Source organism: Limanda limanda, chromosome 13 (assembly GCF_963576545.1).
Source record: "Limanda limanda chromosome 13, fLimLim1.1, whole genome shotgun sequence".
NCBI classification, from domain to species: domain Eukaryota; kingdom Metazoa; phylum Chordata; class Actinopteri; order Pleuronectiformes; family Pleuronectidae; genus Limanda; species Limanda limanda.
The window spans coordinates 4,665,713-4,686,723 of record NC_083648.1 but is presented as its reverse complement, the minus strand read 5'-3'; the positions used below and the strand labels follow the sequence as shown (position 1 = coordinate 4,686,723).

Below are 21,011 nucleotides of genomic sequence, written 5' to 3'. Positions count from 1 at the left end.
TTTTGCTTTTGTGACACTTTCATTGTTTCTCTTGTGTCTCTGCAGCCCTCCCTCCCTCCCTCCCTCTCACCTCTCTTCTCTCCGAAGTACAGGGTCTGCTGGGCCGTGTTGGACCACTGCAGGGAGGAGTTGTCGCTCTCGGCCACGTGGCAGGTGAGGGTCACCGTCCCCCCCACGGACACCGTCTCATCGGAGGTCACCGGCTGCAAGGGGTCGTCGTCTAAGGAGAGAGAGAGAGAGAGAGAGAGAGAGAGAGAGAGGGAGGAGAAAATCATCAGGACAGAGCGATAGAGAGGCGGAACAGACGAGCCACAGAGACGCTGCACCTCATGTATGAAAACACCAGCAAAAAAAAAAAAACAGTCGCGCACACCAACACACAAATCAGATAAACGCACAAAAAGCATTACTCGCCTCGCTCGCTCTCTCTCTTTCTCTCTCTCTCTCTCTCTCTACCACCCCACCACCCCCGCACCCATCTCTTTCTCTGCTTGTCAGATTATCCTTATATCTCTATCTGTCTTTCTGAGGGCGCAGACACACACACACACACACACAGACACACACACACGGTCATGCTGTCAGGGGGACAGAAAAAGAAGAGCAGACAAATGGCTCTCTGCTTGTTTGACTGCGAGGCCGATGTGAGAGTGATGAGTCATGGTTCCCAGAGACCTCACGACCTGAGGGACCAGCCGGAGATGAAGAGACGGAGACAAGACGCTGGCGCTCCTGACGGGTCAGAGAAGCAACAAGAGCAAAGTCTCACACCTCTAATGGTGTTCTCATCCCTGCTTTCTCCATATCCGAGTCAGGTTTTTAACGCTGTGCACATGTACAGAACAAGCCGGAATGGGACCGGCGTTATGGAAATGAGCAGGTCAGAAGGAAAGAGAGAGAGAATACAAATGATCCCCGGCGTAATGAAGGGATTCTGAAAGCTGGAGCTGGAACTGGTGTGTTCCACAGATCCCACTGAGTCCGGGTGCGTATGAGTTTTCAAATTGCCTCAAATGATGGTATTTAACGGCGCTCCCTTGATAACGGGTGAGGGTGCCGGCTAATTCTGCTCTTTGCATTCATGAGGGTGGCAGGCGACTGTGGGAATCAGAGCAGGAGCTGGAAACTAAAATACGCAGCCGCTCGTTAAGTAACACCGAACATGGAATCTCTCTTTTTCTCCTGTGCGGCCCTGAGTGCCCCCCCGACAAAGCTGATGTGTGATCCCCCTCTCTCTTCCTACTCGCATCCAAACGAAGCCAGCGCTCGCTCAACCTAATCTCTGGGAAAAACAAAAAAATATGTTATAATTGACGACAAGACCAAGCCGACGGAGGGAACATCTCACGAGGAGATGTTGCCTCAGAGCGGTTCTCCTCACCCCTGGAAAGATGCTGTGTATAAATACGTTAATTGGAACCAAATTGTCAGGCGGGAGACAGGTTTATATTCGGCGTGGAGCGTTATCACATCCCAGCACCGGCGGAGGAATTGATTTTTTTTTTTTTCTGCAGGAAGAACATCTGCTTAAGTGCGCTTCGGCGGAACTCCCATCAAGACATGAAAGGGGAGGGGGGGGGGGAGAAGAATGCAGCGGAGGAGGCGAGCAAACTAACTGCATGTGTAGCATCAAATACACACATTTGCAGAACATGAGCTCAGAGGAGCAGGCGGCAAATGTGAGTGTTTCTTGTCGTCTGAGAGCCGGACGGGCCCGGGGTCAGCATCTCAGCTACATCAGGTTTTATTAAAGAATAGAAGAAGTGGAAATTGCTTTATGTGTGGCCAGGAAATGTATAGCAAGGACTTGGAAGTCCCCGACTCTCATAGACCGATGGTCTGTGGAAAGGAACAGTTGTATTCCTCTTGAAAACATCACATATAGTCTCAGAAAGAAATAGAAGTTATTTTTGAAAATCTGGCAGCCTTATTTGGAATACATGGATACACCACCAACTATTTGGAGCTCTGAATTACATTATGTACTGTGTCATTGCGGTATTTCTCTGTGTTGTGTCATCCCATGCAGCAACTTTTTTCTTTTTTTTTTCTCTTTGGGTGGGTGGGAATTATTTACTTTATTTATTTAATTCGTTTTATTTCATCTGTGTGTATTTTTTTTAATTTTGTTATGTAATTTTCTGTAATGTTTGATGTAGAGTGCCCTGTATGCTCTGCATGTTCTCTATACTGCTATTATACTATATACTGCTATTATATTGGTATAATTACTATCATATATAAATATATATTATGTTATATTATATACTATATATACTGTACTATTTTTATATACTGTCTAACAATAGCATTACCATCATGTCATCAGTACTATTACCATCATCTTGCCACTGCACCTTATCTACCTATTTATCTTGTGTTTCTGTTTTTATTCTTTCTACCTCAATATTTTTTATTCTATTGTATTGTATTTTATTGTATTCAAATATACCGGCTGCTATGACGACTTAATTTCCCTTCGGGGATGAATAAAGTAATCTGTCTATCTATCTTGCAATGTGAGAATATTTGGAAAAATAAAATATCCTAAAAAAAAGAATAGAAGAAGTGTTGGGTTGTTCCTCTGCGCTGAGAGGAAACCGAGCGATAGCGGCTCTTGCAGGTGCAGCTGCTTCCTCCTGGTCGGGTTCTCAGAGCTCTTCCTGTCGGAGTGAGTCTCTCTCTCTGCGGTGTTTCACTGCAGCTCTGACCTTGTGGTTAGTTTATCTAAGCACCGTGATGGCCGAGGGCTGAACGTGTGGTCAAGTGCACCGCGGATTAGTGTCTCCTTTAATAGCATCTTGGGATTATTCTTGCGGCTGATCACATGAGCTCCTCTACTTGGCATGAACACTCTGGATCGGACCGGCTGTCCCGGTGCATCGCTCCTCAAGCCACCGGGAACCAGCTCGGAGGAGTTTATCAAACTTGTCTCGTATCTTTGGCGTCCTGGAGTTTCAGGATAAGAGCGAAGAGTTCATAAAACTATTTAAAAGAGCGATTAACAAGTTATTCCTGCTTTTTTAATTGATAAATCTTAAAGAATCTGTTTCTACAATGTCAAAACCCATTTTTATATCGTTCAGAATCATAATATTATATCACTTTCCAGACATAAAGTCCAGCTCAAGGTCATTTCCCCAAAAATAATAAATGATCATATATTATTTGTGTTATTATAACATAATAAAAAACGATAGTAAATTAAATAAAGTACAAGCAAAGACACATAAAAGCAGCGAAAGGCCAAATAAAACCATAAAACATGCAAAGTTTAATGAATCAGGAAGTAAGAATAAAGTAAGATAAAAGTTAATTATCCTCTGAAACTACAGAATCTTAAATTACTGCCCTTATGTTCAGGCCTTATCAATTAATGCGAGCTCATAATTAAAGGTGGCTCTGACAGAATGTGATCTGAAAGTTTTTAACGATGATTTAACTTTTCTCTGTATCATGAACCCAAAGCTCCATTAATGCCAAATCACGTTTCATGTTACACAGCGTAGCAGCTTCGTTGGCCCGATCAGTCAAATATTAATCGGATACGTTTAATTTGATTTAGCTGCAGCGAGTGTGTGGGTGCGACTCAACTGCAGCAGGATACTTTGTGCATCTCTTAGCAGCGTTTTTAAAAAATCCACTCATTCCACGGTCAGATGGTCGGAGGCTAACCGGGGCGAGCGTCGAGATCGGTGCCAGAGATTAAACTACACTTGGAGTAAAGATGAAAAGTTTTCTGGGGAAGTTGATAAATAACATGAAACGTGCTAATGTGGCGTGAGCAGCACCTCGGCCGGTGAGAACCGGTTCAGACGAGCAGAAGCAAAGTCGCTGGCCGGTAGCGTGTGACCTGGATAAGCCTCAGATCCAGATCCAGCTGCTCTTCTTACCTTGAAGCGACTTAGCAGCAAAGTTAAAGTGAATTAAGTTCAGCCAGAGTTTAAACAGTTAAGTAAAGGATAAACGCCCGAGCTGCAAAAAAAAAAAAAATGAAAGGAGAGACCTATCTATCCTCCGCAGACGCTAAGTTAAACACTGTGGCTCGCTCTTCTTTCTTCTCGCCTCGCTCCCACTCCTCCACACCCCCCCTCAAGCTGTAAGCTCAAGGAAGACACGGGTATTTAAAGAAACACAATTTACACTTTCCCTGGCGCTGGCAACAAGGTAAAAGGGGGGAACGCGGAGGTAGAGAGAGGCTGACTGGGATACCAAGTTCTGGGGAGGAGGAGGGAGGAGGAAGAGGGAGAGAGATGGTGGGATAAGGGTATGAAGAGGAGGATGGGTTATAAGATGAGGTGGGAAACTGGGGGTGAGTGTGTGTGAAGAGAGGAAGGAGGGAGAGACAGTGAGACAACAGAGGAAGAGTGAGGAGCCCGAGGATCCTCCGAGGAATCAGAATCAGAATCAGAATTCTTTTAATTGCCAAGTATATCTGTACATACAGGAAATTGCCTCGGTGCAGTTGGTGCACATAAATAACAATCAGACATTAACCAACAATATATATATATAAAACAATATAAAATGAAACAATATATACAGTGAGAGAGTTATGGGCACGTAATAAGGGGCTGGAATAGGCGGTGACCGTTAATATTGTATATATATTGTATATTGTTACTTTGTATAAATATTGGTAAAAAGTGAGTAAATAAGAAGTAAACAGTGAGTAAATATATACTGGTATTTTGTATTGCTCTCCTATGTATGTTGTATTTATTGCGTTTTTATGTTTCTATGTGCATTGTATGCACCAATAACCAGAGCAAATTCCTTGTATGTGTGAACGTACTTGGCAATAAAATACTTCTGATTCTGATTCTGATTCATTAACAAGGAAAACAGCTGTGTGTGTGTGTGTGTGTTGTTGTGTGTAAAAGTAACTCTGGTGACTTGTCAACTGAGGTTAAACTAAGTTAACCTCTTAGTAAACTGAACAGTTGCATATATTGGAAATATTTGAAATTGCCACTGTACATAAAAACAAAACAACAATATATACAGTAAGAGAGGAAGAAGCGCTTCGACATTTTCTGAATTAGAGAAGAAGTCTTTCTGTCTCAGATCCATTTTTGCGAGCTGCGACCCGGGTGTGGTCCCACGATGCAAATATAATAATGCAACTGTTCCTGGTGGTGAACTGGTCAGAGACAGGTTCTGTAAACAAGTCCGAGTCAGAGGCATCGATGTGTTTGTCCACCTGCCCCCCCGGCCTCCAGTCTTTATGCTAATCCGGACTAACAGAGTCCCGACACCAGGTTGGTACAGAACACACAAACAGGAGAGTGATAATCGATGCTCTGGAGAAGAAAGTAAACACACGGAACTATTCCTTTAATAAACACTTCTTCACCTCCTTTCTGCCAGTTCCTAAAAAGACTGAAAGATTCAAACAACCTTGGCCGACTCCGTGTTCACCCCCTCTCCGTCCTTCTTCTTCCATCTGTCTCCCTCCATCTTTTACCCCCGCTCCTCCTCTCCATCTGCCCCTGTGTCCTCCTCGGTTTCCTCCCGTCCTCCCTCACCTCTTTGCCCTTCTGTCGAGCCCCCCCCCCGCCCTCCTTCCCCTCCTCCTCCACCTCCCTTATTGACAATAAAGTCATTCACTTCTTCCCATCCTCTGTTCCTGTGTTTCCTTCTCTCCTTGTTCTCCCAGGGAGGCTTTAAAGTGTTTGTGCTAATTAGCACGGGTTAATGAACTTTATATACTGTGCCACAAGTGTGTGTGTGTGTGTGTCTGTGTGTGTGCACCTTCTGCATGTAGGTCTGTGCTGAGTCTGTCTGTGTGTGTGTGTGTTTGTGCATAATGAGATTATGATCCTCATGTTCATGCATCCTTAGTGTGTGTGTGTGTGTGTGTGTGTGTGTGTGTGTGTGTGTGTGTGTGTGTGTGTGCGACTCTTAAGAAGCTTATAAGCCAGGCTCATGTTTTGTTTGCGTGCAACAGTTTGCGCTCAAGTGCAGTTGTATTTGTTTTTCCTGGAAGGATGGTATGTCTGTGTGTGTGCGTGTGTCTGTTTGTGTGTGTTTGTGTGTGTGTGTGTGTGTGTGTCGCTGCACAGAGAGCTGTGCTGTGGTGTGTGATGACAGGCAGAGCCATGTGTCATGGTGCTGCTGATGCTGGACGAGAAACTCTGCCAAAAGTGTGCAGTTTGATATGGCGTGGTATGATACAAGCCATTACACACACATACACACACACACACACACATACACACACACACACATACACAGAGGAATCCAGTCGCACAGGCAAGCTGACATGCATCGTGCACAGGAACGCACACACACACACACACAGAAGGAAAATACACATTTGTGAAGCACAAACAACAGAAAGACACGAAAACATGAAAAATATGATTAAAAATAGATTATAGAGTCGGACACATGAAGAAAACATGAACAAACACATGCTTTTCAAAAAGTGCACAAAGGACACATTCACACATACTGTGTGTGTATATATATATTATTATATATTTTTATATATATATATATACAGAGCATCCTCCCCCATACATCTATCTTTGCCCAGCTGTCCCCAAACACCACCCATCCCCCAAGTGTGTATATGTGTGTGTGTGTGTGTGTAAGTTTATACATATATATGTGTGTTTGCCCCTCTGCCCAACTCCACAAGCTCCCTCCTCCCTCACCCCACCCTCCTTCTCTCCTTCTCCTCATCCCTTACTCCCTCCATCCTCGGCCTAGTTGGGAAATGAATAGATCATTTGTCCAGTAAATGAAAGAAAACGACAAAACATCTGCATTGTAGAAACAAGTGATTTCTGTCGGCTGCGCCCTCGTCTGCAGCGTGAGACAAAGGGGGGGTGGGAAAGAGCGGGAGGAGGGTGGGGTCGACTGGGCTGTGGAGTTGGGATTTACGCACCCCCCCGCCTGCCGTCTTAGCACAAACAAACTCCTCATCCCTCTGTATCTCCTCATCCCGCCTTTTTGTAACTTGGGGTCTGATCAAGTGCCTCCTCCCACCTCCTCCTGCAGCACATCGCCCCCCCCCCCCAAACCCTCCCTGAGCTGCCTGTCAAACATAGTTAGCTCCAAGCTCAGACGATCCCCCTCCACCAGCTGGATGCCCCCCCCCCCCTACACACACAAACACACACACACACCACCATCACAGCCCTGCAGTGTGTGTCTGCAGCAGCGTTGAGGCGCCAAGCCGCTCGCCCCACCCTGCCACTGGAGAGAGAGGAGAGTGAGGGGTGAGAGATGGGGGAGAGGAGGGGAGAGGAGAGGAGAGGAGGAGGGGAGGAGAGAGGAGAGGAGGATGGGAGGAGAGGAGGAGAGAAGAGGAGGGGAGGGGAGATGAGGGGAGAGGAGGGAGGAGAAAGGAGATAGGAGGAAAGAGGAGATAGAAGAGAGGAGAGGAGAGGAGGAGAAGAGAGGAGGGGAGAGGAGAGGAGGAGGAGAGAGGAGATAGGAGGAAAGAGGAGAGAAAAGAGAGGAGGGGGAGAGATGGAGGAGGAGAGAGGAGAGGAGGAGAGAGGAGAGAAGAGAGAGGATAGAGGAGAGAGGAGAGATGGAAGAGGAGAGAGGAGGGGAGAGGAGGGGTGAGAGATGGGGGAGAGGAAGGGAGAGGAGGAGAGGAGGAGACGGGTTGGGTCTGAAAAGGGCAGAAGCATCTCTGCTGACAAAAGAAAATAGAATAATGATTTGACGGGAAGAAAATAACAGAGGGAGTTGGGGTGGTGGAAGAGGGAGAGATAGACAGAAACACGGGGGGGGGAATAACAGAGGGGCAGTGAGAGAAAGATGAAAAGAGAGAGAGAGAGAGGTGGGCGAAGGACGCTGCAGAAATAAGCATATAGAGATAGATGAGAGCAATGAGAGGAGATGACAGGGTGACTTAGAAAAGGAGTGGAAAGGCAGAAAAAACAATGGGAGCGTGATGGAGGGAAGTAGAGCAGAAGAGAGAGAGAGAAAGTCAGAAAGGAGACGGAGGGATGGAGAGAGAACGGAGTGATGGAGCTCTGGCAGACATAGAGAAACAAGGAGCAGAGACTCAGTAAAAGGTCTGGATCATCATGACTCATTTCCTTTAACTCCACCTGATGTATCGTCCAAGCTGCTTATTAACGTGTAATAACTCCAGCAGTCAAATTAACTTCTTTCTAATTAAAGCTCTTCAGAAGTTTCCTTGCCGACCTGCAGCAAAGGGAAACATCTACGAGTCGTGATTACAGACCAGACGAGTCGAGTCGACGGCTCCGGGGCCTGAACCTGCCGGAGCCTTCAACTCACTCAGCGTCAATTAGCTCTCAACAATGTTAATTTGCTGCCGACGCCGCTAATTAGCAGCTCTCAGGTAAAGCACTTTATTAAGGTTAAGATGTCGGAAGGTTCTGCTTAATGTGATGGAGGAGGTTTTTGAGTCCTGAACATTGGGAGGAGGAGAGTTTGGGTGCAACATGCATAGATATATGGAGAGGCGGTGGACTAGTGGCAGAAACTTGGACTATGGGCAGAAAAGGTCTCTGGTTCGTCTCTTGTTCGACTCCACGGAGAAACAACAGAAAGACGAACCTGGATTGATCTGTCCAAAAATCCAAGAGGATTCTCACTACCCTGTCTAGTGCCCCTGAGCAAGGCACCTTACTCCCCCAACATCTGCTCCCCGGGCGCCGTACATGGCTGCTCACTGCTCTGTGTGTCCTGCACCAGATGGGTTAAAAGCAGAGGTTACATTTCCCCTTGCAAGAGTGTGCTTGTGCATGTCTGTGCATGTGTTTGGGATAAATAAATGTATCTTAATCTTAATCTTAATCTTATAAAGACTAGATGTCTTGTTCGACGGAGCCGGACGTCCCCACATGGCGGCCATCTTGCCAGAGGTAGCTCGCTCACCCATAACATTACGTTGGTAGTGGTAAATAACCATAACTTGCTCAATTTTCTGGTTTGTTATAAACGTCAGAGATGTAGTTATGACACTGCATACTTATGAATAATTATGTTATTTTCTAAAAAATTGAGTAATTTATGCAGTGTCATAACTACATCTCTGACGTTTATAACAAACCAAACCGTTAACAGATAAAGTATGTTTTTTGTTGTCTCATTATACTTATGGATAATTATGTTATTTTCTAATTGAATAATTTATAAAGTGTCATAACTACATCTCTGACGTTTATAACAAACCAAACCGTTTACAGATAAAGTATGTTTTTTGTTGTCTCATTATACTTATGAATAATTATGTTATTTTCTAAAAAATTGAGTAATTTATGCAGTGTCATAATTACATCTCTGACGTTTATAACAAACCAAACCGTTAACAGATAAAGTATGTTTTTTGTTGTCTCATTATACTTATGAATAATTATGTTATTTTCTAATTGAATAATTTATAAAGTGTCATAACTACATCTCTGACGTTTATAACAAACCAAACCGTTTAAAAACCGGTTGAAAATTGAGCAAGTTATGGTTATTCACCACGACCAACACAATGTTATGGGTGAGCGAGCCGCCTGTAGCAAGATGGCCGCCCTGTGGGGACGTTCGACTCCGTTGACCGGCAACGCAGACGAGCTTCTGGTCTTTATATATTTATCTATGGCAACATGTCCAACATGTCCCAAATCTTTACAGAACCTCAACCAAGTTTTTAGCTGCTCTTCCCTAAACAAACTTTATCAACCATCTTCCCCGAACTTTAACCAAACCGACGGTGCATCGCCATGAAGGAGGAAAAGAAAGACTGAAGTGATTTCAGGTTTTTCATCTCGCTAATCAAACTGGAAAAGCACCAGCCAGCTCCTGATTTATCACAGCTCATAATTATCTCTGATTCCGAACCAATCCAATCTGCTTTCGGTGATATTGTTCATTTTTTTTCTGGCAGCTCTACCGACAGAAACCTATAAATTAACCAATTGGCCACAGACAGAGAAACATAACCTGGGCTCAACAGGACAATTCACAATTCACTGATTCCATCTGGAACAGGAACTGCAGCATGGAGCGGTTTGTCTTTCAGGAGGACTTATCAGTTCTCTCCACAGCAGCAGCAGCAGCAGCAGCCATCTTGATTGGATCGGAGCTCCCATTGGTCGGTTGTCGTCTAGAACTCGCCCCACTTTAGATCGGTCATTACGATTGGCCCGGTTCGAATTCGATTGGAACTCGTCCCGAATGTGAGCGGAGTCAGAGACCCAGACTGAGAAGCTTTTTGATTTAAATCAAGAGGAATCTGCTGGAGCAGCACACAGGGTTTCAAAGAGCCTCTGGCACCAGAAATGATCACTTAATGAGACAACAAAAAACATACTTTATCTGTCCATCTGCACACACACACAGACACACACACAGAGAGATACACACACACACACACACACACACACACACACACACACACACACAGAGGAAGATAAAGAGAGTGCAATCTTTAATGTCTTGGCAAATGCACTGACTGCTCCTGCCAATAGGCCACTTAAAGAAATGAGTAGTCAATTACCAGAAGTTTGCCCTTTTGACTAAGATCACTGGATCCATTATGGGAACCTCAGAATCTGCTCTCTCTCTCTCTCTCTCTCTTTCTCTCTCCCTTTCACTCCATATAGACAACACCCATATTTCAGAATAGCAATAACAAGAAAGCTGAGAGGAGTTGCTGATCTGCTCTGGGAAATAAAAGTGTGTCAGAATAGCTCACACACACACACACACCGATCACACACACACACACACACACACACACACACACACACACACACACCCACACACCAATTGTACTTGAGAATGAAATGAATGTGCACTTTGAGTGATGACATAATGTCACCGTTTGTCTTTCAGTGGAATCACATTATGACATTACTGCTTCAGCAGGTTCTGTTATCTAGATTAATGAGTCTGAACAAACTGTGATTAAAAAAACTAAAATTAATGAGCAAAGATTTTTTTTTGTTAAACATGCTTAAAGAGATTTGTTTGATGTGAAACACAAGGGGGGGAGGGGGGGGTGACACACAGCTCAATGCACCGAACTTCACTTTGCATATCAAAATTGTGCATATCATGACACTGCATTCCAGATGTATGAGGACAGTGTGTGTGTTGTGTGTGTTTTGGTTGTGTGTGTGTCTCATTAATTTAAATGGTAAAGCTGCGACATACGATGAAATTCGATAAACAATAAAGTGTTTTCAAACTTGGCACTATAATTCCGAGAGTGCCATTTCCTATCTGAGCCTGTGCTCAAAGTGAGGTCAAGTTCTCGGACTTCACTTTGAAACCGACCTCAGTGCTCGACATCTCTAATGCTCTCGTGGCTGAATCGGAGGAAATGTGTGCAGCCGGGTTTGAGGATCCTGCGGAAAGTGTTTTCACAGAAGTGGACGCTGTTAAAGCAGCAGATCACCGACCGTGAGATCAACAACCTCATACTGAGGAAGGACATATATGGACATATCACCACAACCATCTCCATGTTAGGGGATGGGACATGGGTTTGTTAACTTTTCTCTAAGATTGTTTCTATCGTGTTTTGTAGGTCTTATCACACTAATGTATATTGAAGTGTACGATTCTCAGGACCTCGATACCAACGGCTCCATCCCCTGATTGCTTCCATGCAGATTTCAAGATGGATGCAGGATATATTTGCTTTATTGGCTATATTTGATTTTGGAAGTGGAAACGTGTCCTTCATCTTTATATACATTCTATGATATGATATGTTTTACCTATGAACTCTCAACTCTAAAGAAAAGCCAAAAGAAAAACCACATCAACATATATGCAGCGACACACAGAGGAGAGCACCGTCCAGCTGCACAAACACTACGACACACACACAGTCACACACACACACACATACACACACACACTCTCTTACACACTCATCCACTCATGAAACCTCCCGATAGCAGTGAGGACTTATACACCCGGCGCAGGAAGAATAGGACACTCGATGCCCTGGGAAAAACGGCCAAGATTAGAAAAAGGGGGGAATAGTCCTAAAGCTTCGGTTAAAGAGAGTGGCTGAGGAGGCTGATGGAAGAGAGAGAGAGAGAGAGAGAGAGAGAGAGAGAGAGAGAGAGAGAGAGAGAGAGGGGGCCGAGCCCGAGAGCAAAGGGTGACGAGGGAAGATATGCTTCAAATTAAATCATTTGAAACAAAAGAGGATTGTTGCCAGGCAACCAAGCCTGAACAGGGTTACCAGGGCAACCGAAGTGACCCCAAGCTTGACCTAAGAAATGCAGTTGCCCTTGTCACCGAATGTCACAGGAACGCACAACCGCACATGCAGACAGACACACACACACACACACACACACCTCCACCTCTCTCTCTCTCTCTCTCTCCCTCCATTGCTTTCAAGGTCCATCCGCCCAAACACCGACAGACAGCAGGTTTCATCCGTTATATATGGAACACGACTGAAATGTCATCCAAGGCACAAGCAGACAACAGGGCCTTCAATCAAACAGTGGGGGGGGGGGACGAGGTTAGGCTCTAATGGATGACGTCGGCCAAAATCAGCAGCTCGTGAAGCACAACACATAAACTGTCCAATGTCCACGATGAGCTTGTAGGAATAGATAAATAGAGCAATATTTTTCCTTGGGAGTTCTGGCGGCGCTGTCAGAACACAAACACAGTTTGAGATAATGGATGGATCCACATTCTCCAGCAGTGGAGGAAAGGCCGAGCACATCCAAGACCCGATGAGAGAGGTTTCACATCAAGAGCATAATGTGTGAATAACTAGATCTTTGGAATCAGAAAGTCTGATAACATCAAAACACCTGGACGATCAAGCAATACAAATAATTGTGTGTTTTTAGGGGTCTTTATAGTTTTGCAAATTATGGGCAGATGATTTAGTTATTTTGTGGAAGTGCTGTTACTGTACTCTGTTACAGCACATCCACAACTCTGTTACTGCATATGTTTTTATTCTATTTTATTCTATTTTGTTATATATTGTTGTTTTTATATTGTTGTTTTTATGTTCAGTGCACCAATGACACCAAGGCAATTTCCTGTATGTGCAAATATACTTGGCAAATAAAAGAATTCTGATTCTGATTCTGATTCTGGTTTACATGAGACCTTCACTGCACCTGCATCCGTCCTGGAGAAGATTCCCTCTCTCCTAACTCTCCCTGACGTCTCTGCACATATTCCCCCTGTTAAAAGTTTTCCTTCCTCACGGGAGTCGAGGGTTAAGGGCAGAGAATCTCACACGTGTGACCGGTTATTAAACCCTATGAGGCAAATTGGAATCTGTGAATATCGGGGGCGTACAAATAGGATTTGATTTGATTTGACAGATAATAAGGAGAGAGAGAGAGAGAGATAAGGAGCTGGGGAGGGACGTGCAAAAAACACTTTCCTTTTCTAGATTTTTAACGAGGACATCGTGGTTCAGGGTCGGCTTCTTAATCTGATGTTGGACTAATGACCTCATCACCACACTGGTTGTTAGAACATGACCTTAAGTGTCTCCCTGGATTCCTGCACTGATATAAAAACACATTTCTTGTCACTTGATTGATCAACACACACACACACACACACACACACACACACACACACACACACACACACACACACACACACACACACACACACACACACGGATGCAACTCGACAACGATAAGATAAAAGTGGAGGAATCATTTAAAAACTGTTAATTAAGGACGGAAAACCTTGTACAGACAGAGTTTTGGACACATGGCGATAAGCAAACAAAGTCAAATCTGAAGAGGCCGTGTCTGACAACTTTTCCCAAATAATCTATTCAACACGGTTCCCATCAGTAAGCGAGTGGGCAGCGTCTGAACACTTTCTTCTTCGTCTCTCCACGTCTCTCACAACGTCTTGCATCAGGTTTTTTCGTGACGACAAAAAAGTGCAACACCGCGGACGTCCTTGAGGAGAGACTGTCCGAAAAAGCGAGCGCCGTTATCCCCGACTCGTGAGAATCACCGCGACTACAAAGGCCTGAGGAAGACGAGCGGCGCTCTTGAAGACGAAGGAGGCGGCGTGATGCAACGAGGAAGAGGCTGCCTGACCCGCCCTCTGAGTGCGGACGTTCAGAAACACTTCTACCTTTTCGTTTCAAGTGGAAAAGCCTCTGTTCATGAGAGCTGCTTTCATAATTTCAATCCCCCCTCCTTCCAAAACCCCTCTGTGGGTGCAGATTCCATCAGAATCCCTGTGAAAGCACTTCAGGAATCAGCCGAGCATTCAGCGGTTTGACGTTTTGTCTTCCCGGCGCATTCGGGAAAAAATTATTACCAACCTGTCCTGAAATCCCTCACACGACAAACTGCGATACTAGCAGGGTGAGTGCTACTGAAGTCAGTTCCTTTGGTATCATGTCAACTCTCCTGACAGGCCGCTTCCACTTGAAATCACAAATCCGCCTGTGATGTGTAATCGTTGCCGAGTTACAAGAAACTGGATGTTCCACTGGATGTTTGTTTGTCTGTTTGTCTCAGGTAGACCTTCCTCTTTTTTTTATTGTCTCCCTGTGTCTCGGCAACATGACATGAAAGGACAACGGAGTGAGTGTGTGTATTACTGTGTGTGTGTGTAAGTGTGTGTCCCAAAACTGGAAGTAGTGATTGTCATTGTACTGGAACATTTCTCCCTTGTTTCCAGGCATGTTCCTTCTCTCCAGGGACCACTTCGGAAAATGTGTTTGTCCTTCAGTGTGTACCAAATTGTGTGTGTGTGAGTGTATGTGTGTGTGTGTGTGTGTGTGGCCATCCATGTGCACCCCCCCCCCTCTCCTCTTCTCCCATCATGTCTGAAGGAATGTGTGTATGCCTTGTAAAAGAGGTACGCTCACTAATGAACGCAACCTTTGGGATGGCCCCCACGGTTTGTCACTCCCAATCAGGACAATGGAGATCAATGGACGAGCAAGGGCGAGGGAAGGGAAGATGAAGAGGATGAGGAAGAGGAGGAAGAGGAGGAAGAGGAGGGAGGGGGCCGCTTTTTTTTCGCTTTCAACAATGGCAGCAGCAAAAAAACAAGACAGTGAAACAATAGTGGCCGGACAGTGGCGGTTTGACCGGCGTTTGCACGCTGAGTAGGCGGCGAGACCTCGGGGCGTCACCGGGTCGCCCCTCACCGACTAATTGACTAATTAGGGTCACTCCACATGGGCCTAACTGTCATGGTCGCCCGCTTCCCAGAATTGGCGCGGCCTGTGACCATTTGTTGACCCAGTTGACATGAGGGATGAGAAAACACGGGCAGGGCGCCGTGTGTGACGGCACTCACACGCAGCAGCAGAACAACATTTCCATATTAACTCTTCACGTCATGAACATGCGAGTAAAGGTTAGAACGTTTTATTATTCTAATCATTTCTACTGATTTAATCACAGGGAAATTAAACCATGTATTATTTCTTGCTTGGCTATAAATGTTGAGCTGAACAGTTCACTCCTACTCTCGCATTATAAATACATACCATAATTCGAGGTATGTGATATTACAGTAAATAGGTGAGTAAAGAATCAGCTTCAATCATAAGATGTGTCCAATTCCTTTCATTAAAGATCCGTGTATTATTCACTGAGATGTCAAAAAAACCACTCATCTTGCATTGTTAAAGAGAGATAAGAGTTGATTTAAAAGTAAAATTCCCTTTGTCCTGACGTGTGGTGAAATGCAATGGATTCTTTATTATCACGTCAGGTCTATTCAACCCAAGTTTCGTGGAAATCCGCTGAGTCGTGTTTGTGTTATCCTGCTGATAAACACGAACATAAACCATGTATATGCATGTTTGGTAATTCAGTTGAAATACTTTCACACACTAGTCATAATACATCCTCCTGCATACGAACAGCATTTCCATATTTACTCTTCACGTCATGAACATGCGAGTAAAGGTTAGAACGTTTTATTACTCTAATCATTTCTACTGATTTAATCACAGGGAAATTAAACCATGTATTATTTCTTGCTTGGCTATAAATGTTGAGCTGAACAGTTCACTCCTACTCTCGCATTATAAATACATACCATAATTCGAGGTAGGTTAGGTTAGGTTCGTTTATTGGTCTCCACCAGGGAGAAATTTGTCGTGAAGACAGGGAACATGTTGCATACATAAAAACACATACAGTTCAAAAAGAACATCAAGTTAAAAGTCTGGTGGAGTAAACAGACCACTGGACAATCCTGCACATGCAGCAAGCCGACGTGAACGCATTCACATGCTTCCACACCGCTACTCTAACTGTAATCATAAATATACATTCATATCAGCATCACATAACCTCAAGCATACATTAATCCGTTCACTCACATACAGTATGTCCATAGTTTGACTCATAATACATTCATTTCCATATACACATAGCCTATGTTCGTATACATATACAGAAACATTGCAATCATTTCCTGCTGTTGAGAAGTTTGGTTGATACAGGCACAAAGGAATGTTTGTATCGATTGTGCCCGCACAAGGGAAGCCTATATCTCCTTCCAGAGTTCAGGAGAGTATATTCACTATTCAGCCCATGAGAACTATCTGTTAAAATGGCATTTGCCTGTCTGATCGTCGCCTGCTCAAAAAGGTCCTGTGGATTTAGGGGGGGGTGTTATTCCCATAATCTTGCCAGCAGTTTTGACAAGGCTTGAGATTTCAGCTCTAGATTTAACAGATAGGTTACCAAACCAGCTGGTGATACCATAGCGGAGTATGTATGTGATATTACAGTAAATAGGTGGGTAAAGAATCAGCTTCAATCATAAGAGAAACCAGCAGACAACCTGTCATCTTTTGCACCTTCAGAGAAAAGTCCTGTTTAATTCCCTGGTGAAAGTGACATCCGTGCGCCACTGGATCCCGTATAATGTATTCAGGGCGATGTGTTAATTCGTCTGAATTCATCACAGCTCAGTATTTCCATGGAAATTTGATTCCCGTCACGGTGGAAAAAGCCTCTGAAACATCACTTAGAGCATTACCGAACACTAAAAGTCGTTTCTGAACCCACGGAGCCCGGCGCGGCTCGCTGAGATCGGTTGACCCATTACTCTGATTCAATGGGAGCCGCAGCCGTGGAGATGTATGAGGCCTTCAAATGGGAGGCAAAAAAAAGGATTCTAGAAACACAAAACACAACAATTAAAGTAATCAATGTGAAACCAGAGAAATGCTCTTGCAGGTGATTCAGGCTGCAGCCGAGGGCGGAGAGGACGTCATTTAAACAGCCGCATAACGACCTTACATCTGGTGTAAAGAGGGAAATAACAGTTAGATATATCATCCGCTTTCTGATGTGAGCTATAAATCTGCATCGTAAACGTGTACGTGGAGTTAAAGCGCCGGGTAAACACCGAGCATCCCACACTACGTCTTCACGGGCGCAGGCGTGGATGCGTGATGGATGAACACGAGACTCGGGCAGATGTGTGTGCACTGTACCATCAATGTCATTTGAAAAACTCACGTCAGCCAATCTAGAACTGTCAGAAAGTATGAAAAACAGCCCAATTTTGCAGATTTACCACGACAGCACTTCAACTAGTGTATATCTGATGGGTCCTAAAAGGTTTCTGTAACGTTTTCTCTCCTTCTCAGGGCTGAACGTGACCTTATTTTGCAGATAGCAGCGTTGCTATGGAGGTCGGCCACTTACAGGAGAATATTTAAGTCATATAATCATAAATATACACGTATATCTACACGTGTTGTAATGTCTCTATCTAAAAAGGGATTGTTTGGTAGGAATTGTTAGGTTGGTGTTTGATGTCTGGTCTCTACGGAGAGATTATTTTATTTATTAAGACAGACTTGGAAAAGCAAGGTGGGATAGCGATGCATCTTAAATTCATCACACACACACACAAGTGCGTTAATCACACAAACACATTTTTGTAGCACGTGCAGACCTGTTTTTCCGAGGTGTCTGTTTTCAATGTTTACCCTTTCGAAAAAGAAAATTTGGGCACCGTTGATTGGTTATTATCATATTGAGATTAAATTCATCAAACATTTATGAGGTCTCTTCCATCATGAAGCTTCAGCTCTTCAGCTCATGGATTCTGAACTCTCCTGCATGTTTCTATAGGTGTTTTGCTTTGGATGGGATCTCAGAGGCCAAATAGCCGCATATGATTCACTTCACTCCCATCGAATCCCTCAGCGAGCCCGACAGCATCTGTATTCATGTGTCTATTATGTTGTTTGCGCTGGTAAAGACTCTTCAGGAAACATTTTCTGATCCGATGCCCTCATCAGCAGGAGGGCATCATTTGTCTGTGGCTCCCAAATCTGTTTCTCTGCAGGAAAATTACTGTGTTTCATGATGTGACAACTCTCTGGTACAGTCTGGAATTGGAGTGGACACAAGTCATGTGGTTTGGGTGAAAATTACCACTTTGAAATTGGTTAGGCGAACGTAGTTGTCACGGCTACAGCAATAAATGTGTAGTTAAGGTTTGGGAACAATTATGGTCACGGTGAAAAGAAAACAGCGGTGACTGGTGGTGGCCAATCAGGAAACAGCGGTCGTACACGAGTCCGAGTCCGAAACCAAACAGCCGGACGTCCTCCTGTTGAAGCTGTTATCACATTCCAGCCTTTGCTCTGATTTAAATTACTACAGGACTTTGTCACTGGGACGTTTTGGGAGCATTTCAGGTCACAACTGTAAGATTTCAAGGTTAAAGGTTTCTACGCCGAAACAAAAGCTTAAGGATCCGTTCAAAATAACAACATTTCTCACTTTCTGTATCTTGCCATGTCGGCCACGTTCCCTATTTCATTCGAAACCGACTGAAATATGTCATTATTCCGAAAAGACACATCGATTCAGATGTTTTCAAATAACTTCTCAAAGCTGTGAGGCCTGAAAATGAATGTGAAGGAAAAACAAAATCCCGACACAAGAGCAAATGGAACGAAAGAGCAACACTTATCTCGCCGTGTTAAAGAAAGGGATGAAAAATATACATTCCTCGACAAAATGTATCATCATACAGCGGCTGAAAAATGGCTGCACTCCTATGAAACCACATTAAAATCTACCAGATCCAAATCTTTCATTTAATTTGATCCACACCATCAGTTCCCTTTATGTGTCCAATTCCTTTCATTAAAGATCCGTGTATTATTCACTGAGATGTCAAAAAAACCACTCATCTTGCATTGTTAAAGAGAGATAAGAGTTGATTTAAAAGTAAAATTTCCCTTTGTCCTGACGTGTGCTGAAACGTTATGGATTCTTTATTATCACGTCAGGTCTATTCAACCCAAGTTTGGTGGAAATCCGCTGAGTCGTGTTTGTGTTATCCTGCTGATAAACACGAGGTAATAAAACCATGTATATGCATGTTTGGTAATTCAGTTGAATTGTCCCTTTGAAATACTTTCACACACTAGTCATAATACATCCTCCTGCATTTCGATACACACGATATATAATAAGAGCCTGGATTGTGGAGCCTGTAGTTCTCTGGGCTGAGACGACTGTACATTACCATGATCTACTTCTGCTCTCCATTCATAACACTCAGTCATGAAGCTGAATCTTGTTTAATGTCACGAGCCACATTTGCCTGAAGTGGAGCCGCTACCAGCTCAGCTACCAGAGGAAAGGACTGAGGTCATCTTTCTTTCTCTTGCCACCTCTGTTCCTGCTCTCTCTGCTTCTCTCTCTCTCTCGCTCTTTCTCTGCTGTGATTCTCTCCCACCCCCCCCCCCTCTCTCTGTCTCCATCGATGCCCCTCTCTCTCTCTCTCTCTCTCCCTCTCTCTGCAGTCGGTGAATTCCCCCGGGTTCGACAGCGGGAGACTATTACACTCACAGACGGATTCGCTCTCCTCCAATTTCTCTCTGTCCCTTTCCTCCCAGCTCTCCCCTTCTTCCATCATCCCCCTCTTCCTCTCCTTCTCCGTCTCATCCCTCCAGCCTCCAGCCTCCATCCCCCTCTCGCTTCGTTCTCTCCATCCGTGTGAATGTGTGTGTGTGTGTGTTTGTAGGTTTTCTTGTGTGCAGCCATGCACAGGTCTTCCGAGCCCCTCTCTCTCTCTCTCTCTCTCTCGCTCCCCTCCCTTCCCCTCTCGTCTCCCTCCCTCCTCTTTCTCTTTCTCCTTTTCTTCAGTCAATATAATTGGCATCGCAGGAGTGCTCCCTGCAGAGTATGCTAAAACAAGCAAGCACAAAACAGAGGGAGAGCAGAGGAGGAAGGAAGCGGGGAAGGAGCGAGCTGTGGATAGAGACAAAAAGGTGTAAGGAGAGCGAGGGGAGGACAGGAAAGCAGAGGAAACTGAGAGAGAGGATGAGAGGATGAGAGAGAGAAACAGAGAAAGGGACTTATAAGTGATGAGGGGGAGGAGAGATAAATATAGAGAATAGAGGGAAGACAGATACAGTTTATAAAAAGACAAGAAGGCAGACGGAAATAAAAAAGACAAAAAAGGTGGCGTAGCAGCGTGAGAGGGAAGGAAAGGGTTGAGAGAAGAGAGGGAAATGAGGACAAAGTGAGAATGGAAGGAAGCGGGGATATGGTACTGGGCTATAGAAGGAAGACATGAAGGGTAGAAGAGGGGAAAAGGGAAATAAACCCGAGGAAGGAAAAACAGGGATGAGCTTCAAAAAGACAAAGAAACAGCATAAAAAAGTAAAGTGAGAGGGACGGACGTGAAAGAAGCATGAGGGAGGAAAACAAAGAGGAGGGAAGGCAAACAAAAAAGGGCGAGCGAGGGAAATGAAGGAAGCAGAGGAGAAAGGAGGACGCGATGCGGCGAAGATAAGACAACAGGAGAGGGAGAGAGGGAGCAAATGAGGAAGAGAAACAGAAGAGAAGAGTCTCGACCATAACAATCAGCAAACCAGAGAAACCAGAGCGCATCCATCCAGACTCCCGGCAGCCACTCGGGCAGATTCGGCCATATATCTCCTCCTGACTCGTCACACAAGTTTCAAGTCCCATTACAGCACCAGACAACCATCCTGAAATAACCCAGAGCTCGGAGAAGCAGCTCCGGCTCTCGCTGCAGGT

At 44.6% G+C, this 21,011-nt stretch overlaps 1 protein-coding gene across 1 annotated transcript in view; it reads right to left on the bottom strand.

Moving 5' to 3' along the window:
• cadm3 (cell adhesion molecule 3) overlaps positions 1-21,011 on the bottom strand; it is a 93,437-nt gene that overhangs the window by 52,959 nt on the left and 19,467 nt on the right. The window contains exon 2 of the mRNA XM_061084835.1: positions 71-220. Within this exon, the coding sequence (XP_060940818.1) occupies positions 71-220 (150 nt within the window). The remainder of the gene's footprint in view (positions 1-70; positions 221-21,011) is intronic.